Consider the following 18,830-nt stretch of genomic DNA (forward strand, 5'->3'; position numbering starts at 1 on the left):
GGCTGGGCGGTAAGCAAAACTACAAACAATCCACCTCCCTTATTCCAAGGATCCCCACAGCGCGAGACCCCAACTGTTTTGCCAATTAAGCTGAATAAGAAAACTGTATCCTACAGTCTTTTTTTGGCCATGCCGCTCGGCTTGCAGGATCTTAGTTCCCCAACCAGGGATCGAAACCGTGCCCCCCGCAGTGGAAGCACGGCGTCCTGACCCGGAGTTAATGACTAGGATTTTTGGCAGGGAGGGGAAGGAGGGTAATTGGGTGAAGCAGTTTGGCTGGGCGGTAAGCAAAACTACAAACAATCCACCTCCCTTATTCCAAGGATCCCCACAGCGCGAGACCCCAACTGTTTTGCCAATTAAGCTGAATAAGAAAACTGTATCCTACAGTCTTTTTTTGGCCATGCCGCTCGGCTTGCAGGATCTTAGTTCCCCAACCAGGGATCGAAACCGTGCCCCCTGCAGTGGAAGCACGGAGTCCTAACCACTGGACCTCCAGGGAATTCCCTATCCTACATTCTTGGTGGGTGTTATGGGATGCCTTAACTTTTTTTCTTTTATATGATCAACTAAAATTCAGAATTGTTTTTTCACATTAAGAATTACTCAACTGGGGCTTCCATGATGGCACAGTGGTTAAGAATCCGACTGCCAATGCAGGGGACACAGGTTCGAGCCCTGGTCCGGGAAGATCCCACATGCCACAGAGCAACTAAGCCCGGGCGCCACAACTACTGAGCCTGTGCTCTAGAGCCCGTGAGTCACAACTACTGAGCCCACATGCCACAACCACTGAGCCCGCGCGCCTACAGCCCATGCTCCACAACAAGAGAAGCCACTGCGATGAGAAGCCTGTGTACCGCAACGAAGAGTAGCCCCCGCTCGCTGTAACTTGAGAAAGCCCGCGCGTAGCAACGAAGACCCAATGCAGCCAAAAATAAATAAATAAATAAATTTTAAAAAAATTAATCAACTCAATAAACATTAAGAAAGTAACTGGACTGTATGTAAGTTTTAACTGCATCTGCCGACAACTAACATCAATTAGGCCATTCCAGAAAGGATCCCAAATGCAGAAAGTACACAGGAAAAAATACCTGAGCTCCAGGTACGTTTGCTTCCAAATTTTGCCAATATCGTTTAGATTCCTGGGCAATAGCGTCATGTGAGATACCTGGGAAACGCAGAAGCCTTTTTTTAGGTCCTCTACACAACAACAGGCCACCAATCTAGGCACAGTCAGACTCAGTTCTTTAATTAACCCCACTTGGCATAATCTGTTGCCAAGAATGAACATCACATTATTCTTTCAAAATGGAATATTTACAAATATAGCTCTTGGTGTCTTCTGAGGAATCTTTTTTCCTCACAAGTCCATACTTCATACATGAACTTGTATCAGCAATTACTTATACGAGACCACACTTAAAATAGGCCACTCTAAAGATGAAGTGACTACACGGTTTAAAGCTCAGGATAAAATCAACAGTGTTGCCACACCAGGTTGTTGGAGAAGGGTCTCCAATACCGCTTCTTAAACCCTGACCTCTTGAGGAGACATTTCTCAATCACACACAAACCTACCTGTTTCATTTTGCAATATCCAGACTTTCAATTCTACAAGACTATGTGCATAAAAGCACTCGTCTTCCCTTAAACAGCCGTATCGAACCTCATGTCGGCATAAATCAAGCTGACATTGACCATGAAAAGAACGTATTTTGGAGTATTTTACTGTTGTCTCTCGCAAAATGTGGACAAGGCACCTAAGAGGAAAAGGGAGTGACATTTTACTATTGTTCTGCTATAGCTTTAAAAAAAATGTACATACACATATAAAATGTAAAGTTCTAGACTGAAAATACGTTTTAAATCTTTATCAGAAAAAATAAATCACTGTATGAAATTGTTTTACTGGGAGGGGAGGGGATAATTATATGTTAACCTATAAAATACCTAAATCCATGTCATGAGAAGCTATAAATCAGTATTGCTTTTCTGTATTAAATTTCAATTAAATAATTCATTTTAAAATTCTCAGCAAAACCTATTAGCCATTTAAAAATAGTCACCATCTTTCAAAACAACACCAAAAGGAGAGGGGGAATGCCTGAGTGGATACTACTCTGGTTTTATTTGGATCTAAAAAAAGACTCTGTGTTGTCACTATAAAAATTAGAAACTACCAACATACTTATTGTCTTCAAACTCATGCTTTGTAACCGGATGAGAACAAGAAGTAGAATTATCTTTGTTTCTTTTACTTATCATTCTAGGCTTATGATCAAAACATTTCTGAAACAGAGAAGAAGAATTATCATGAAAACATAATATGAGATAGAACTTCTGTGCCATGCTTATGATGTACATACCTATACATTACATGCTTACACCAAATAACACTCAGTAAGTACGAAGTCTTAACAGTATTCTTTTGGATAATAGCAGTGGCTACCGTTGCTGAGCAGATGCTTTATCATATGGCAGGACCAGAGCTAAGTACTTGATACTTCCGGGCTTGCGGGTCGGAAGCTACCACCAATTTCACAGCAGAAAGTAAGGTTTGGAGAAAGTACCTCACAAAGGAATATAAATTCTCCAAGATGCTCTTGGAGCAGTTTGAACACGGTAAGGTTGATCTTTCCGTTGCCACCAAAGAAAGCCTCCCTGCTGAATGCTCCCTTTCGCTCTAGCGTCCAGACATCTATCTCTTCTTGGCAATAAGCAAATGTGCAGTGGCCCAAATATCTACATTCTTCCTCGGCAGCAACATCTAGAAAGACAGGGAATTAATAGACATTTAAAATGCGGACCGTTGTTTTTTTCAAAGCCAATGAATATTAAACACGCTTAGGGAGACTTCCCTGGTGCGAAGTGGTTAAGAATCCGCCTCCAATGCAGGGGATACAGGTTCGATCCCTGGTCCGGGAAGACCCCACATGCCGCGGAGCAACTAAGCCCGTGTGCCACAACTACTGAGCCTGCGCTCTAGAGCCCACGAGCCACAACTACTGAGCCTGCGCTCTAGAGCCCACGAGCCACAACTACTGAAGCCCACGTGCCACAACTACTGAAGCCCACGCACCTAGAGCCCGTGTTCCACAACAAGAGAAGCCATCACAATGAGAAGCCCACGCACCGCAACGAAGAGTAGCCCCCGCTTGCCACAACTAGAGAAAGCCCGCACGCAGCAACGAAGACCCAACGCAGCCAAAAATAAATAAATAAATTTATAACAACAACAACAAAATATCAGAAAAGTTTTTTTTTTTGAAAAACAACATGCTTAGGGCATCACCTGAATTTTTATAACAATTCATGGATAGCTTCTTCAAACCATGATACGCATATTACAATGCAGGGATGGTATTAACTCTTAAAAAAAGAAACCAAAAATCCAGCACCACAGTTCTAAATTATTTTTATTTCAGACAGGGAAAAAAAGCCTCGATACCCGGATGTACTCCACCTAAGTTTAAAAAGTCGTTTAGGTATATTCAAAGCTCGTTCAGGTGAAGTGGTCTGACAAAAATGAAAATACTAAGTTCTCTCAAAAACAACTTAAGAGAGCAACATTTTCAAAGCCTTAGTTCAGTGTTCTGATTCTGTTTAGACCATGTCAGACAACCCAAAGTTTGAGACAGTTTTCTGTTTAAAACCTGGGGAAATCCCCATTTCCATAAATAACTATAAAACACCCACAAGACAGCAAGTTAAAAACAAAGGTAAAAATAATATAAAAAATACTAATGTCTCAATGCAAGGAACTTTCTGTTAACTCTATCTAAACATTTTTAGTTACAGTAATACTGGAACCATTATAACAAATGTAGCAAATCATTTCTCGCTTAGGCGATGTACACCAATTAAGTAATTATAGCTTATATACCTTTACATATATAATAAGGTCCTTCATAATTTGTTTTTGTTGGTCTTGGACGTATTTTTTTCCATGATTTATCTTCAACATTCTTTATTCTACCAATTAAAATATCTTTCTTACATTTATGATCTATATTAGTATGGTAAGTGAAATCCATTAACTTAGGGCCTGAAAAAGATGTAAAAAGGATTGCTCATATGCACAAAAAGTATCATTTCATTTTACAGGCACATTTATAAGCAGATGCGAGCAGATGGATTATGATTATTAAATTCCCATTAAAAAAATCCCATCTTCATAACCCCCAAATGTAAACAAGCTATGGAAGTAACTTTTGCCTTTTGTGCTGTTTGTCAGACAAAACAAAGATCAGGACAAAACACCAGTCTTCCCAAAACATAACCCTTATTTAACTATTAGAATAGGAGTTTTGATGGCTTCAAAGGTAAAGAACGCATTTAAATAAGCAACTAAGAAAGAAAATTAACTTGGGTCGAGTTTAGAATAAATTGTGTTCGTATCACTTGACAGGGGTAAAGATATGAAATAATCCAACAGAAAGTACTTTAATTTTCACAAACATTATGGTCAGGTAAATATTCTACTCCATATGATTCTATACATAAAATTTTATCCAAGGAGAGCAGCGGCCTATCCTATTAGACTCCAAAGGTCCCTAATCAATAACTGCTGCTTCTTTAGAAAGAACTCAGAGACTGAAGAATCACAACGGCTGGTGTTTCCACATGTATCTACAAATTCCTAAGAACTCTCGGGTTATTGACTGTTTTAATCCTGTCTGCTCCTTTGTTTGGTCCTGACCTGATTTTACGAAACAGATCTGGCAAGCTTGTCTCAGTTCATGGGTTCCTTCAAGGGGATGTCTTGGAGTCACTGAAGAAGGTGGTTTAGTTACTGCACTTCCAAAAAAGTTTCCGAAGTCATTCCTAGGGTGACTTGACATTCCCAGGAAACTCTCAGAAGCAAACAAACTGCCTGGTCCATTCATCTGCAAGAAGAATTAAGAAAACAAAAAACAAAAAAAAAAAAAACAAAAAACAGCCAACAAATATTGCACTATCACTAAAGAAGGAAACAGATGCATCTGAAAAATAAGACATTCTGCACAGACTGAAGTTGGGACTATTCTGTCCTTACTGCGTTTCTATTTAAAAACCATTTCCTTCTACATTTTCCTCTCTTTTGGGTCTCTAGGCCCCTCCCCCACTTTTTTGGATGCTCCATGAGTTGTTATAAGTGATGGGTAATTGTTCTGCTTCATCAGCCAACACGTTTTTAATGCCCTGATCTTGTATTTCCTTGTCGTTCAAGCTGTGCTAAAGCCTCTTACACTGCCTGCGATTGTGATTAATTTGCTATGACAGATCCAGCCTTAAACACAAAGCATTTATTACTGGATGTTCCAGAAGAGTCTTATTTTAGCACTCTTTCCCACAGCACACACAAAACTTCAGGGAGACGGTCACGTTCATTCAAATAACTCAGTTACTTAAGTAAAAGACCTATTTGCAATTTAAGCGACGTATTTACAAAAGAGGAAGTGGCACTTACAAGTAAAAGGGAAGAATTACTGTTGTTAAGCGGTGTTCCCTCTCTAGAAGTTGAGGTGGACAGATCTAAAATAATAAAAAAACTTCAACAGACCTTTTCATTCTAATCATGTAATAAGAACATCAGGGCTTAGTAGCTAACTGTGGCTTCCCACGTTATTTTCCCATCCCAATTCCAAGAAGCTTTCTTGCTCATGATTGACACTCAAAGAGGGCTATGGAGTCTTCCCTCTCCTCTAGAAACCAAGGGCATAAATAACCCTTAGACAAACAAATTTAGATAAAAAGTGATTTTCAGAGACATAAGCTAAGGCAGGGCCTACCAAGTGGGACTGTTAAAAAGACTAAGAAAATAATTCGTATTCAAAATGGGAAAGGAGGCTCTCCTTATGAAAATATGAAGCAGGAACTCATCATAACATTAAGAAAATCAATAAAGTTCAATTACTTTCTTTTTCTTAGTCTACCACTCAGTTACCTTCTCTCGACCCTTCTGTCTCCCACAAATTTTAGTTTCTTCAGTTGTCAATCTTTAAATCAATTATTTTGATTTTTATACCTTTAACCATAACAAAACCTCACAAAAATATGAAGATTTTTATTGTTATTGTTTAAAGTATATATTAAGCCTAGGATTACAGAAACAGGAGTCAGGCCAAAACCTCAGCAATCCCTTGCAAAACTAAGGCACCAGGCATACTTTGCTGAGCTCAATGGATGAAGCCTAAAATAGATGGCTCTATTATCATTTTAAACACTGATTTTAAATTAGTCTTAACTAAGTATTTGCCTAGTTCAGAATTTAAAAGGATAACCTGTCTTTAAGACCCTTTAGATGGGGTATCCCTTTTTTAGAGAACACATTAAGTTATTTCACCCAAAACAATAGACACCCAGCTTAACAAACTATCCTATAAAAAAACCAGTGCCACATACATTCCTACTCTCAGGGCTTTGATTCTTGATCTCCACAATGGCACAGTTAAGCCCAGGTGAATTTAAAACAGGAGGGTTTTGATTTTAGAGCTACAATATATTTTCAGCTACAATAAAAATAATTCAAGTACCAACTATCTGGGGTTAGTTAAACAACAGTCAAACCAAATTGTCTTTTTTAGAAAACGAACTGTAACTGTTTATATAAGTGGCTCGAGTCTTACCTCGTTTGGATTCGCTCATTGAAAATGAATTTAGAGAAGAACAGAAATCTTCTAAGGATGAAGTCAAAGGCGGATACAGCTCCGAGAAGGAGGGTGCAGGCGCGTACCTCGCACCGATGGGCAAGGCGCCCAAAAGAGACGCTGAGAAGGGTATGCTCGGAGCGACCCTGGCCGTTGGGAGGGGGCCTCTGACTAAGGCTGATGGCTGGAGAGGAAACAAGACCGGATTAAAGTCCATGAAACTCAGTTCCAAGCTGGCACATCAGCATATAAAAACAAGTTACTTCACTGGGTGATTTTGTTACATAACAAAGCTGAAATCAATATCAAGACTCAGTGGCAGAATCCAAGCTACAGAGCTGATTTCTTCTCAAGCCTACTTTTTAAAACGGATGGAGATGTGATGTCTAATATTGCTGTAATCCAAATAAGACGTTCATGGTTCATCTTCAAAACTTCCTTAGGATTCCCTACATGAGAGCTGGCTTCATCAAAGAGGAACTGTGAGGATGTGTGTGGGGCTGGAGTGGAAGGAAGGGTGCTGAAGAGAAGGGAGCTGGAGCAGCCTGGAAAAGTGGGGACCATCTTTCTGGAGATGTGAATGTACAACCTCACAAGAACAAATGGAATGCTACCTTGCCCCTCCCTCACAGAGCGAGGATTTTTGGAGAGCTTCCATGTGCCTTATACTATGATAAATCATATACCATCTATTTAATCCTCCTAACCCTCTGAGATGTATCCTACGAGGGCTGCCACGGTACAGATGAGAAAACCAAGGGACTGAAAGGTGAAATAACCTGCCCAAGATCAAAGTGGTAGGAACCAACCCCCTATCTGTCTGCCTTTTACATCTTCTCTCTGTCAGCTCTACGGGGACATCACTGGTTTCACCCACCCTGGAAACCAGCTCTGAGCTTCCGCCCCCCCATCATCCTACTGCTGCCACTATTTTAATATACTTCACGGCAGGAGTCAGTGAACTTTTCTATAAAGGGCTGGATATTAATATTGTAGGCTTTGTGGACTACACGATCTCTGCTACAGCTAGTCAACTCTGTTACTACAGTGTCATGAAATATTTTCATGTGTCTTAAAATATTACTTATTTATTTATTTTTTCTTTCAACCATGTAAAAATCTAAAAACCATTCTTAGTCCGTGGACCATACAAAACAGGCAGCGGGCCAGATCAGGCCTGTGGACCAAAGTCTGCTGACACTTGCTTTATGATATATGGTTATAGAAGAATTATCCTTAAGGAATGAGAAGTCCTTAATCCATGAATTCATTTTGCCTTACAAGTCAAATGCCTATTCTTTGTCAGAAAGTTAAATTTACCGTTTCCATAATATGTGATTCCTAACACGTTTCCCTTTTTTATTTAAAGAAATGACCAAATTAGCCAGTTACCACTGGAAAATGACAGAAGTAATTTTCAAGAAACCCAAAGCTTACTCTATAGTCAATACTAAAAATATCTAGCAGGTTATAGTAAGATTAAAAAAAAAAAAAAAAAAAGCCTGCCTTTCAGAAGAAAGGAGTCACACTGAATTTACCATAATTTCCCTTTTTTATTTAAAGAAATGACCAAATTAGCCAGTTACCACTGGAAAATGACAGAAGTAATTTTCAAGAAACCCAAAGCTTACTCTATAGTCAATACTAAAAATATCTAGCAGGTTATAGTAAGATTAAAAAAAAAAAAAAAAAAAGCCTGCCTTCAGAAGAAAGGAGTCACACTGAAATTTACCATAACAGTTTCATTAGTTTCAGGTGCAGAATCAAGGAGGTCATCTATTTCATCTCCAAGGACCATATCTCCATCATCTAAAAACGCTTCCGGCATACTGAAGGGGATCTTTCCTCCATTTGCCAACACTGTCGATGGCAGAGAACTCTCTTCCACTTGCAGTGGCAAAATAGAAGTTAAGGGCATAATGGGAACTGAGGCCAGCTCATTTCCAACTTGGTGAGAAAAGCTGGATGCAGGTATAGAAACAACAGGAACTGCTTCTTGCCTCGGAGTTAATAAATCTGTAACATGGATGGACATGTACTCACTTATTTTCAGTGTATTTATGTAATACTAGCGTTAATAGCCAATAATAGAAAAAATGAAGAGCTAGGTGAAAATATGAAAGCAATTATAAAAATAAATAGATACAACAGTGAAAGCAATTCAAATAAAAGAGTACAAGTAATCCTAAAAATAATTTGTTTTGCACAGGAACAAATATATTGACTTGTGACAACTTCTCCTTTCTCAAAACTCCTGGGCCCCTTCTGGATGGAGCTACTAGAGGGTGGTTAAGCCACAGTGGGTATCGAACGATTGCTCACTGACATCCAGTACCGTCACTCACTCACTGGCACATCCAGAGGCACAGAGGTGGTTTTTGAAATAACTCGTTTTAATACTAATAACCACACAGCAATCTTATTTGACAACACTATAATGTACATAACATCTAAGGCTGGCACTTTTCATATTAAGAGGATGTGTGTGAAAACGTACCTGGCTCAATATCTTCCACAGAACAGTTCAAAGCCTAGAAATTAAACCAAATAATAGATCATAGTATTTTCAGGACTCTAAACCATAAAGCAAGCTATAAAACTCACTCTAAGAGAGCAATGCAGGTTCTCACGTTTGACTTTCTTCCAATTAAGACAGAAATAAACAAAACGTGTAAACCTTTGTAATACATGGCGTTAAACAGTGCTGGCCTACTGGCACTTGTTTCTTGTGGCCCAGTTATTTCTCAAAGGATAGTCAGGAGTCTTCTAGTTCCAGAGGGACTAATCTAGCCACCACTCTCTCCCCAACTCACAGTGGCATCCTTGCAGCTCTAAGAAGACTTACCTTTAAAAAACAACTTGTTAATTATGTTTAACCCAATGACTCCTAAAATTAGTATGTGGCCCTGACCCACTTTTTCTAATAAAGCCTAACATCTATTAAAATCTGTAAAGTGCTCCATTGGCCTTCAGGAAATGCTGATTGAGAGTAACATATTACTTGAGTTGTTTGTTTTCTTTTTCTAGGGCAGGAAGCTCTGGCCACTTTTGTGTTTGAGGAATAAAAAGGTCTCAAAATAGACACAAACCAAAAATATTAGAAACAAAAGTACTAATGCTTCTATCTTTTCTTCTTTTTTTTTTTAATTATGATTCTTACAAGAGTAATAACCTTACCTTTGTAGCCCCATCCCCAGGAGCTGTTTTTAGTGAGAGCTGAAAGAAAATTAAGAAGCTAATTTAAAACCAGAACTGACTCCAAGCTACAAAACAAAACAAAAAAATACCTTATGGAGAGAACTCCACCTTACCTCAGTTCTAACATATGCTTTTCTTATTTTAAATCCCAATTTCTGAGCTAGTTCTTGAGTTAGTTTTATTACATGTTCATCCTGAAAAAAGTGAGAATATATGATTAGTGGAGGGCTATATTTCATAACTGTAAAGACGAAGAGGCAAAACAGTTCTACCTTATACTCTGTCAAGACACTTGTTTTATGGGCAATTATTCCCAACTGCAGCAGGTGGGTGGCTGGCTGGAAGATGTAACTTTTTAAGGCCATTTCTCTACACAGAATCAACAAAATGGTTATGATGTAATCGAATGAACTAAAACATAAATTCCATACCTGAGGCACTGCCAAGGAGCACTTTGCCACAGCGTCGTAAGCCTCTTTGTACCTTCCTAAATCACTTAGAGCCTTAGATTTCCGGTAGAGAGCTTTGCAGTTACTGGCATTTAAACTGAGGACTGTATCACAGTCTTCTAAAACTTTATCATGGAAACCCTGGTGAGGAAGACCAAATAAACTTAGCAATCAAACAGTTCACATCTTGTGATGATGTCTCCCTGCAAATGGAAACAAATTCAGACTTTTCCTTGAAATTGAAAGTTAGTGGTATTATTTGTCTTTTTAAAAATTATTTTCATTATGAAATTTCAAATACACAAAAGTAGAAAGAATATCGTGGCTACCCATGTACCCACCACCCAGACATCTGGCCATAAAATACCCCGGATCTTCAAGAAATAAAACTTTCCAGGTATGGCTGAGGCCCCCACGTGTCACTCGCCTGTCTTATTTTCCTCCCAGTTGTAGCTACCCCCTTTTTGGAGCTCATTAAAATGTTAAATGGAAATGTAACTCCCAAGCAGCTAGGTGAGGAGGAATATATTATAGAAAACAAATCATCAATGAATGCTCATTAGCAAAGAACTAGGTGACAACATGGATACTTTTCTTAAATTCACGGTTAAATTTTACTGAATGTCTATAGTGAAAATTATAAGCACATCAAAATATTGCTTTCTAAGTTCAAACATGTGAAGAGCTTGTGTTAATTCTTTTGAAGGCTAACTACTGTTTTGTGCTATAAAAAAAAAAAAAGCTCCTAAGAGAATCTTGACTAAGAAGCAAACTGTCAGCAGAGATACCTGATGGGGTACCCTGTACCCATCTGTGAACACCTGTATCTTCCTAGGCTGACTTTTTTATGAGCAGACACCCCCGCCCCCAACCAAAAGCCATACTCAAAAGGGAATCTCCAAGGACCAGTATCTAAGAAACAAATTATTTTTAAATCCCTAAGCATTTGGCCAAAGCTGATTTTTCAAAGCTTGAGGCCACTCTAAAAGCAGTTAATACATCTGTCTTATAAACTGAAATTAGGAAACTGACTTTCACTAGTATACTATGTTATTGAAAACCTTTTTTCTCTCTAGAAACATTGCTTTAAAAATCACAACTCACCATATTAGAATAGCAAGCAATACGATTTATATACAGTTTTTCAATGATTTCTTTAGGGATTAAAATTTCTTCAGACTTTGCATAATCAGCTATACTCAAAGCTTCTGAATATTGGCTCATAGAGTTGTTCCAATCACGTTCCCGGTAAACATCATTTCCTTCGTTAAAAAGATTTCTCACAAGAGCATGTAAATATACCTAAAAAAAAGAAAGTTACCACTTGAAACCCTTTAAGGAACAAGTCAGAGTGTAAGCAAATTTTAATATCTAAAACCTCAGAGGAAATAATTTGACAGAGCAAGAAGCACTGTTGTAAGAAATTATCAAATCCAGGCCAAGTCACTGCTATTTCAGCTAGGGTTTCATCTTGCTTGCTTTTTCCAAGAAAAATTTCCATGTCTCATCATTAAGAGAAGTGCTGCAAAAGCACCTTGTCAATATTTGTTGACATCGCCAACTCTGTGCCTGGGATAAATTCCTACAAGTGGAACGAGGATTTTAAGGCTCCTGACTAGTATTTCTAAATTGTCTTCCAAAAAGGCAACAACAATGAATACTTATAGAGGCTTGCTTCAGAGCACCTCCACCAACACGTGTGCACACGTGCGTGAGCACGCACACATAAAATCTACACATTTCTAGGTGAAAAATGGTATCCTTTTTTATTTGCATATCTGATTACCAGTGAGGTTGAACTTCTCCACATTTTTATGGACCATTTGTGTTTCTTCTTTTGTAAATGTTCAGGTCATTTACTGACTTATGGGCAGGGGATGGCAAACCTTTTTCTTACTGTGTAAGTATACACACTCTTCTGGTAGGGGCAAATGTTCTTAAGTCTCCTTTAAGATCTCTATCATTGCTTTAAGATTTTAAAAGTCCTTTCCTATCAAAGGATCAGATAAACATTCAGCTCTTCTTTGTCTCATTTTACGAATTCACGTCTAAGCTGATGAAAGTAATAAAGAAAACTGTCCAGATCAACCTTTAACAGCTGAGGTGACTGGAGAGACAGGCCGTTTCACCTCCCTGGACCCCAACTGCACGTTTGTAAAATGAAAGGATTGCTCCATGTGATTGCTAGTCCTCATATTTTACAGTTCTACGTCTGTTTGGAGAAAAGGAAGGAAGGAAGGGAGAGACTGAAATGAACGGAGAGGGAGGGAGAGAGGCAGAGAGAAAGGAGTGACATTCAGTAGCACCAAAACCCACAGAGATGCAAAGCCACAGGGGAACTAACGGTCTGCAGAACTGAGGGCCTTTAGTCCAAGACCCAGTCAGCTGGGCTTTCTCTCTAACTAACTAGATTCCTCTCTAGTTCTTTCCCCTAATTATCCAGTCACCTCTTTACTTCTGTTACAACTTCTCTTCTAAGGAAGAACAGAAGATACTCTGCACTCTCCCTCTCAGCATATTCTGTCCCCCTCATTTTCAATGAAATGAAAGGCTAAAAGTAATTGTCAAGGGGCTCAAAAGAAATTAATTCAAAACTACACTGATAGAGGGAAGAAAAAATAGGACAACTGTCCAAGTACGCCGGAAAAAAACAACGTTGTCTTATACATACACGGGTCAGCAAACTTTTTCTGTAAATGCCCAGATAGTAGGGATTTGAGGCTTTGTGAGCCATAAGGTCTCTGTCTCAACCACCATGTTGTGAAAGCAGCCACAGATAACACATTGACAAATGGGCGTGGCTGTGTTCCAATAAAACTTTATTTATGAAACAGACAAGGGGCCACATCTGGGTTTGCCAACCCAGGCTACATGTGGCAGTTCACAGGCTACTTGTGGAGTTCTCAAGCAGACCTTCCCAGAGTCCTTACCGCATACTGTTCCTGTGTTCCTGGATACGACAGCGGTGACCTAAGAAGAAGAAACAAATCAATTCTGATGATCAGGTTCTTATCAGGATTTGTTCACCCAGGAGTCATCTTAAAACTGAGTTTCTCATGAGCTCACCACTGGTTCAAAGCACATTTTAAAGACCTACTTCTCCTTTACGATCATTATTCACATATAACTGTAGTCATGAAAAAAAAAATCTAAAACTATTCCTTTGTATTTTCTTGAGTAAGTATAACATTTTCCCTGCAAATCTATTCCTAATTAAAGACAGCCTAATTCTTCAGATGCCGAAAAAGTTTTAAAATAGTATAGAACCAGTAGTCCTATTTGATTCAATTTACTATAGAACAGAGGAGAAGAATGTCCCCTTCCCAGGAGGGACAAAGAGGCCTTTCTGCCTGGACATGGCCACCCGGGCTGTGGTCCTGTCACTGACATGCTTCATGAACGCCAGTTAGAGACCGAGCTTCTTAACAGAAAGAGTGTGATCACAAAAGCCCTGTGTGCTGAGAGATGTTGATTTTCACTCATCAGAACTGTTCTTACGAGATTAGGTTCAAATTCCTCAGTCTAACATTTTAGAGGATACTTAAGGGCTTCGGCCCTAAAAATCAGCGACAGCAAGATCCAGTTCAGAACACAAAGAAATCGATGTCCAAGAGCAGAAAATACTGCTGGAACAAAAATATCTAACTTCTAACCCAAAAGAACAGGACTTCTTAAACATAACTAAAGGTTTCCTAATCCCTGCTACATGCAGAGCCGCACCAAAAGGAGTTACTCCATGACGAGAACATGAGGCACGCAGTGGGCCCTTACTGTATAAACTGTAGTCCTTCCTTAATGTTCTGCTGCCTTTTTCTTCTCTCCTCGGACACACTGGACATGTTATCCCACACATCCACTTTCTAAAGGAGAAATCTGGAAAGAAACAGGCAAGAAATTACACAAGGCACAGGGCCCCTGGACCCTAGTTAAAACACCCATAATCCAGGATTAGCTGTGGACATGTCCATCTCCGCCGCCTTGACTAGGGTCCTGGACGCCGAGGCCACCACCTGAGTTGTGTCTGTGGTCCCCATCGTCTCGTGCGTCACGAGCAGAGGGCTTCCACACTGCTCACTCCACTTAACAGCCGCGCAGACGCTGTAGGCCCCTCCTAAACAATCCCCTCGCTAAAGTCATCTCTCCCCATTTCACCTTCCTTCCTTAGACGACAGGTTTTGTTCCTGGTCTGTCTCTACGCACGTGGAAGCAGCCACGAGAACAGTCCTGGCCTTGTTTTGCTTCTGGAAGCTTTCCAGAGGCAAAATGGTTTCACGTCCGCTTGCCTCTGAGGGGTTTTGACTTCCTTGTGAGCAGAGTCTAAACCTTATCTGTGTTTTCTGAAACAGTCCTTCTTCGTACAACTGATAGAATAAGGATCTAAGTGAAGTTACTTTAATTGGAATTTTCTGAAAGGTAAGGGTTTACCTTCGATGTAACACTGGCAAATGTCAACACCGTGAGTATTTAACCTGACTAGTCGATGTTCATTAAGCAGTTCCCAGAAAGCAACGGGAGAACCACAGAGAAGAGATCTTGGATAAAACATCGTCTCCCAATGTCCTAAACTAGGGTTTCTCAACCTCAGCCATTCAGGCCAGATAGTTCTCTAGTACGGAGGGCTGTCCTGTGCACTGCAGGATGCTGGCAGTATCCTGGCCTCTACCCACTGGATGCCAGCAGCACCTCCTCCCCTCAGTTGTGACAAATTAGTGTCTCCAGATATTGTTAAATGCCCCTTGGCGGGGGTGGGGAGGGGCTGGGGGGTCCACACAGTCACCCCTGGATGAGGACTACTAAGAGCTAATGCTGAGAGCACATCGTGTCACATAAACCATGTATTTGGACCCACGTGACAGGGAAATGGCACCCATGTTTCAAGTACGGAGGTGAAATGTTTTCATTTCATTATTGCTTACCATTTGTAAGCAAGTTTTATTTTTAAGTCTACCTTTATTCAAAGTGTAGAGTGGGGAGGGAGGCTGGAATACCCTGGAGGCTCATAACTGGTGCTAATACTTTTTGTCTTTTATTTTTTTCTCCTTCCAGTTTTATTGAGATTATCATTGAAATATAGCACTATATAAGCTTAAGGTGTAAAACATAATGATCTGACTTACATACATCATGAAATGATGACCATAATAGGTTTAGTGAACATCCATCATGTCATATAATACAAAACTAAAGAAATAGAAAAAAAAATTTTTTCCCTTGTGATGAGAACTGATCTGCTCTCTCAACAACTTTCATATATATCATACAGCAGTGTTAATTATATTTATCACATTGTACATTATGTCCCTAGCACTTTTTTATCTGATAACTAGAAGTTCGTAGCTTTTGCTTTTTGTCTTTTAAATATTTGTCAGTTCTAAATATTTTGATCTTGTATCTAAAAGTTGGTTACTTTACTCAAGCATTGCTATTTACATGTGTACCTGGTATTTGCCTTAAAATACTATGTTTGAAATTATCCACAATTAAAAGTTTAAAAAGCCCGTTATACTGAAGTAAAACAGCATTGTTTCTGGAATTTGTTTTTAAGATAGTCTAGCTTAAAGGGGGGTAAATGGGTGAGCATGAAACAAGAGTAGCAAAAACATGGGACACTGCTCCAGCTGGATGAGGGGAGGGTATGTGGGGTTCATTCTTCTACTTGAACATGTCTGGCCATTTCCATAATAAAAATTTTTAAAATTCATATGTATGAATATTTACAAGGTTCTTTAAAGAGGCGCTATTTCTAAGAGAAAAAAGATGGGAAATTAACTCAATGCCTGTCAAAAAGGAAATGGTTAAATAAATTGTGCTGGAGGGAAAAAAAGGCAAAGTGCAAGTGTCCACAGTAAGACCCTGTTCTGTTATTTTAAAAGGGGGGAGGGGTATATGTTCATATTTGTTTGTGTATACACAAAATAGCTCCAGATGGGATCACAGAAAGCTACAGCAGTGAGAGAAACCCAGGGGTTCAGGGAAAGGGGTGGGACAGCATCTTTTCACTGCAAACCTTTAAAACTTTTTTTTTTAACCTTGTAAACAAATGATCTCTGGGAAAAGAAATAAAGTATTAAAAGAAGTCTATGGGGCTTCCCTGGTGGCGCAGTGGCTGAGAATCTGCCTGCTAATGCAGGGGACATGGGTTCGAGCCCTGGTCTGGGAAGATCCCACATTCCGCGGAGCAGCTGGGCCCGTGAGCCACAACTACTGAGCCTGCGCGTCTGGAGCCTGTGCTCCGCAACAAGAGAGGCCGCAATAGTGAGAGGCCCGCGCACAGCGATTAAGAGTGGACCCCGCTTGCCACAACTAGGGAAAGCCCTTGCACAGAAACGAAGACCCAGCACAGCCAAAAATAAATAAATAAACAAATGTGGGGTTTAAAAAAAAAAAGAAAAGAAAAAAAATTATATTGAAAAAAAAAAAAGAACTCTACGTAGCTTCTGAGCCCTTCCTTAGAAAGATGACTGACCGGGTCACCCAGCCTTTTTCTTCTATTTTACTTAAAACAGAGTCAGAACCTTAGAGCTCAAAGGCACCCAGAGCTGCACTTCGGGGTCCAGGGAGGTCAGGCCAGAGGGACTGGGACAAAAGAAGTGAAGCCAAAGACAAGAAGCATCCCCTCTCCTTCCGTGAAGGACACATGTCTCCCAACCCCTGTCTGGTGGGGTGGGAAATTAGTTTGAAAGCCCTTGCACAGAAACGAAGACCCAGCACAGCCAAAAATAAATAAATAAACAAATGTGGGGTTTAAAAAAAAAAAGAAAAGAAAAAAAATTATATTGAAAAAAAAAAAAGAACTCTACGTAGCTTCTGAGCCCTTCCTTAGAAAGATGACTGACCGGGTCACCCAGCCTTTTTCTTCTATTTTACTTAAAACAGAGTCAGAACCTTAGAGCTCAAAGGCACCCAGAGCTGCACTTCGGGGTCCAGGGAGGTCAGGCCAGAGGGACTGGGACAAAAGAAGTGAAGCCAAAGACAAGAAGCATCCCCTCTCCTTCCGTGAAGGACACATGTCTCCCAACCCCTGTCTGGTGGGGTGGGAAATTAGTTTGAGGTTCACTCAAAAAGTAAATCTGTTGGCTCAGAAGGAACTCCGGGGTAATGATAATCTGCCAAGTTAAGAGCCTTAGAGCTATTTCCCCAGAAAGTGCTCGAAAAACCTTGAACCTTGCCCTCTTAAGGACAAAGGGCAGGTAGAAGAGAGCTGACAACTCAAGCAAGTGATTAAGAGAAAATAAGACGCAGATTCTTAAGGGCATGAAATACCATGCCTCCTTTAAATGTTTAAACATTTGAGGACATAACATCAGGTGATGTTTAAATATAATATGGCAGGGCATTTCATGTTCTGTAGATTTTCCCCCTAAATTTTATTATGAAGAATTTTACACACACAGTAAATTTTTTTTTACAATGAACAACATATACCTCTATACTACCTATATCCTACAATTAATATTTTGCTATATTTATTACATCTGCCCACACTTCTGTCCATCTACCAACCCAATTTTGGTAAACTGCAAACTGAGTGGCAGACATCAATTATAATTTACCACTAAACACTTCAGCATACATATCATTGCCTGGGGTTCCACATTTGTTTACAGTTTTTTAAGGTAAAATGCACACAATTTAAGGCAACTTTTAACAAATGATACACTCATGTAACCCAGACCCCGGTGATGAGACACACCATCACTGTCACACCAGAAAGTTCCCTCAGGCCCCTTCTCTAGCCAATCCTTGCCCCACCCCCAGCCCAAGAATCATTGTTCTGATTTTTTGTCCACCATAGATTAGTTTTACCTGTGAAATAAAGCCTCCCCACCCCCCCATCTCATTTTAAAAGAAAATGATAAAGGCTTTATACACCATCTTATTTTCAGATCCAGTCAACAAAATCTGGCCTCAGTTTTCAAGTGAGGAAGAATTTGATAAAGTTAATCCAACAATCACTTTCCTTCTTCAAACTCAGCAGCACATGACAGGTGTCCACTGTCTCCTCAAAACAGGGGCTTCATCTCCAGCTGACCTCTAAATGTGAGGGCCCTGGGGCGTCATCAGACCCCCCTTCCCCCAGGCACCCTCTCCCCTCAGGGACCTCCTGCTCTGCCCAGATGTTAAATACACTCATCTAGGGTCTGACAACTCCCCACGTCTGTCCCCTGGCAGAGCTTGCTAGATACCCTCTACCTGGTAGTTCTACTTGGGTGTCCAGACATCACACACTGTTCGTTCGGAGAGCAGGAGTTTAAATATTATGACAGCGAAAAGGAATGTCGCCTTCCCAACCCTGTCATTCAGCCACCCATTTGCCCTGTGAAGGCAATCAATCAATACCATTGTTACCAATCTGTTATGTGTCCTGACAAAGACACTGTGTGAACCAAGCTGTATCTTTTTTTTTTTTTGCGGTATGCGGGCCTCCTTCTGCTGCGGCCTCTCCCGTTGCGGAGCACAGGCTCCGGATGCGCAGGCTCAGCGGCCATGGCTCACGGGCCCAGCCGCTCCGCGGCATGTGGGATCTTCCCGGACCGGGGCACGAACC

At 40.2% G+C, this 18,830-nt stretch overlaps 1 protein-coding gene across 2 annotated transcripts in view; it reads right to left on the reverse strand.

Annotated features, from left to right (window-relative positions):
• ZC3H7A (zinc finger CCCH-type containing 7A) overlaps window positions 1–18,830 on the reverse strand; it is a 35,833-nt gene that overhangs the window by 9,202 nt on the left and 7,801 nt on the right. For both annotated transcript variants that reach the window (XM_024123306.3, XM_007126832.3), the window contains exons 2-17: window positions 14,054–14,155; window positions 13,213–13,252; window positions 11,387–11,584; window positions 10,265–10,423; window positions 9,947–10,027; window positions 9,813–9,851; window positions 9,133–9,166; window positions 8,368–8,651; window positions 6,615–6,819; window positions 5,456–5,520; window positions 4,706–4,892; window positions 3,890–4,051; window positions 2,577–2,773; window positions 2,195–2,295; window positions 1,585–1,766; window positions 1,098–1,174 (exon numbers count right to left, since the gene is read on the reverse strand). In XM_024123306.3, coding sequence (XP_023979074.1) covers window positions 1,098–1,174; window positions 1,585–1,766; window positions 2,195–2,295; window positions 2,577–2,773; window positions 3,890–4,051; window positions 4,706–4,892; window positions 5,456–5,520; window positions 6,615–6,819; window positions 8,368–8,651; window positions 9,133–9,166; window positions 9,813–9,851; window positions 9,947–10,027; window positions 10,265–10,423; window positions 11,387–11,584; window positions 13,213–13,252; window positions 14,054–14,121 — 2,079 coding nt within the window. In that variant the 5' untranslated portion in view covers window positions 14,122–14,155. The remainder of the gene's footprint in view (window positions 1–1,097; window positions 1,175–1,584; window positions 1,767–2,194; window positions 2,296–2,576; window positions 2,774–3,889; window positions 4,052–4,705; window positions 4,893–5,455; window positions 5,521–6,614; window positions 6,820–8,367; window positions 8,652–9,132; window positions 9,167–9,812; window positions 9,852–9,946; window positions 10,028–10,264; window positions 10,424–11,386; window positions 11,585–13,212; window positions 13,253–14,053; window positions 14,156–18,830) is intronic.

Source organism: Physeter macrocephalus, chromosome 14 (assembly GCF_002837175.3).
Source record: "Physeter macrocephalus isolate SW-GA chromosome 14, ASM283717v5, whole genome shotgun sequence".
NCBI lineage: Eukaryota > Metazoa > Chordata > Mammalia > Artiodactyla > Physeteridae > Physeter > Physeter macrocephalus.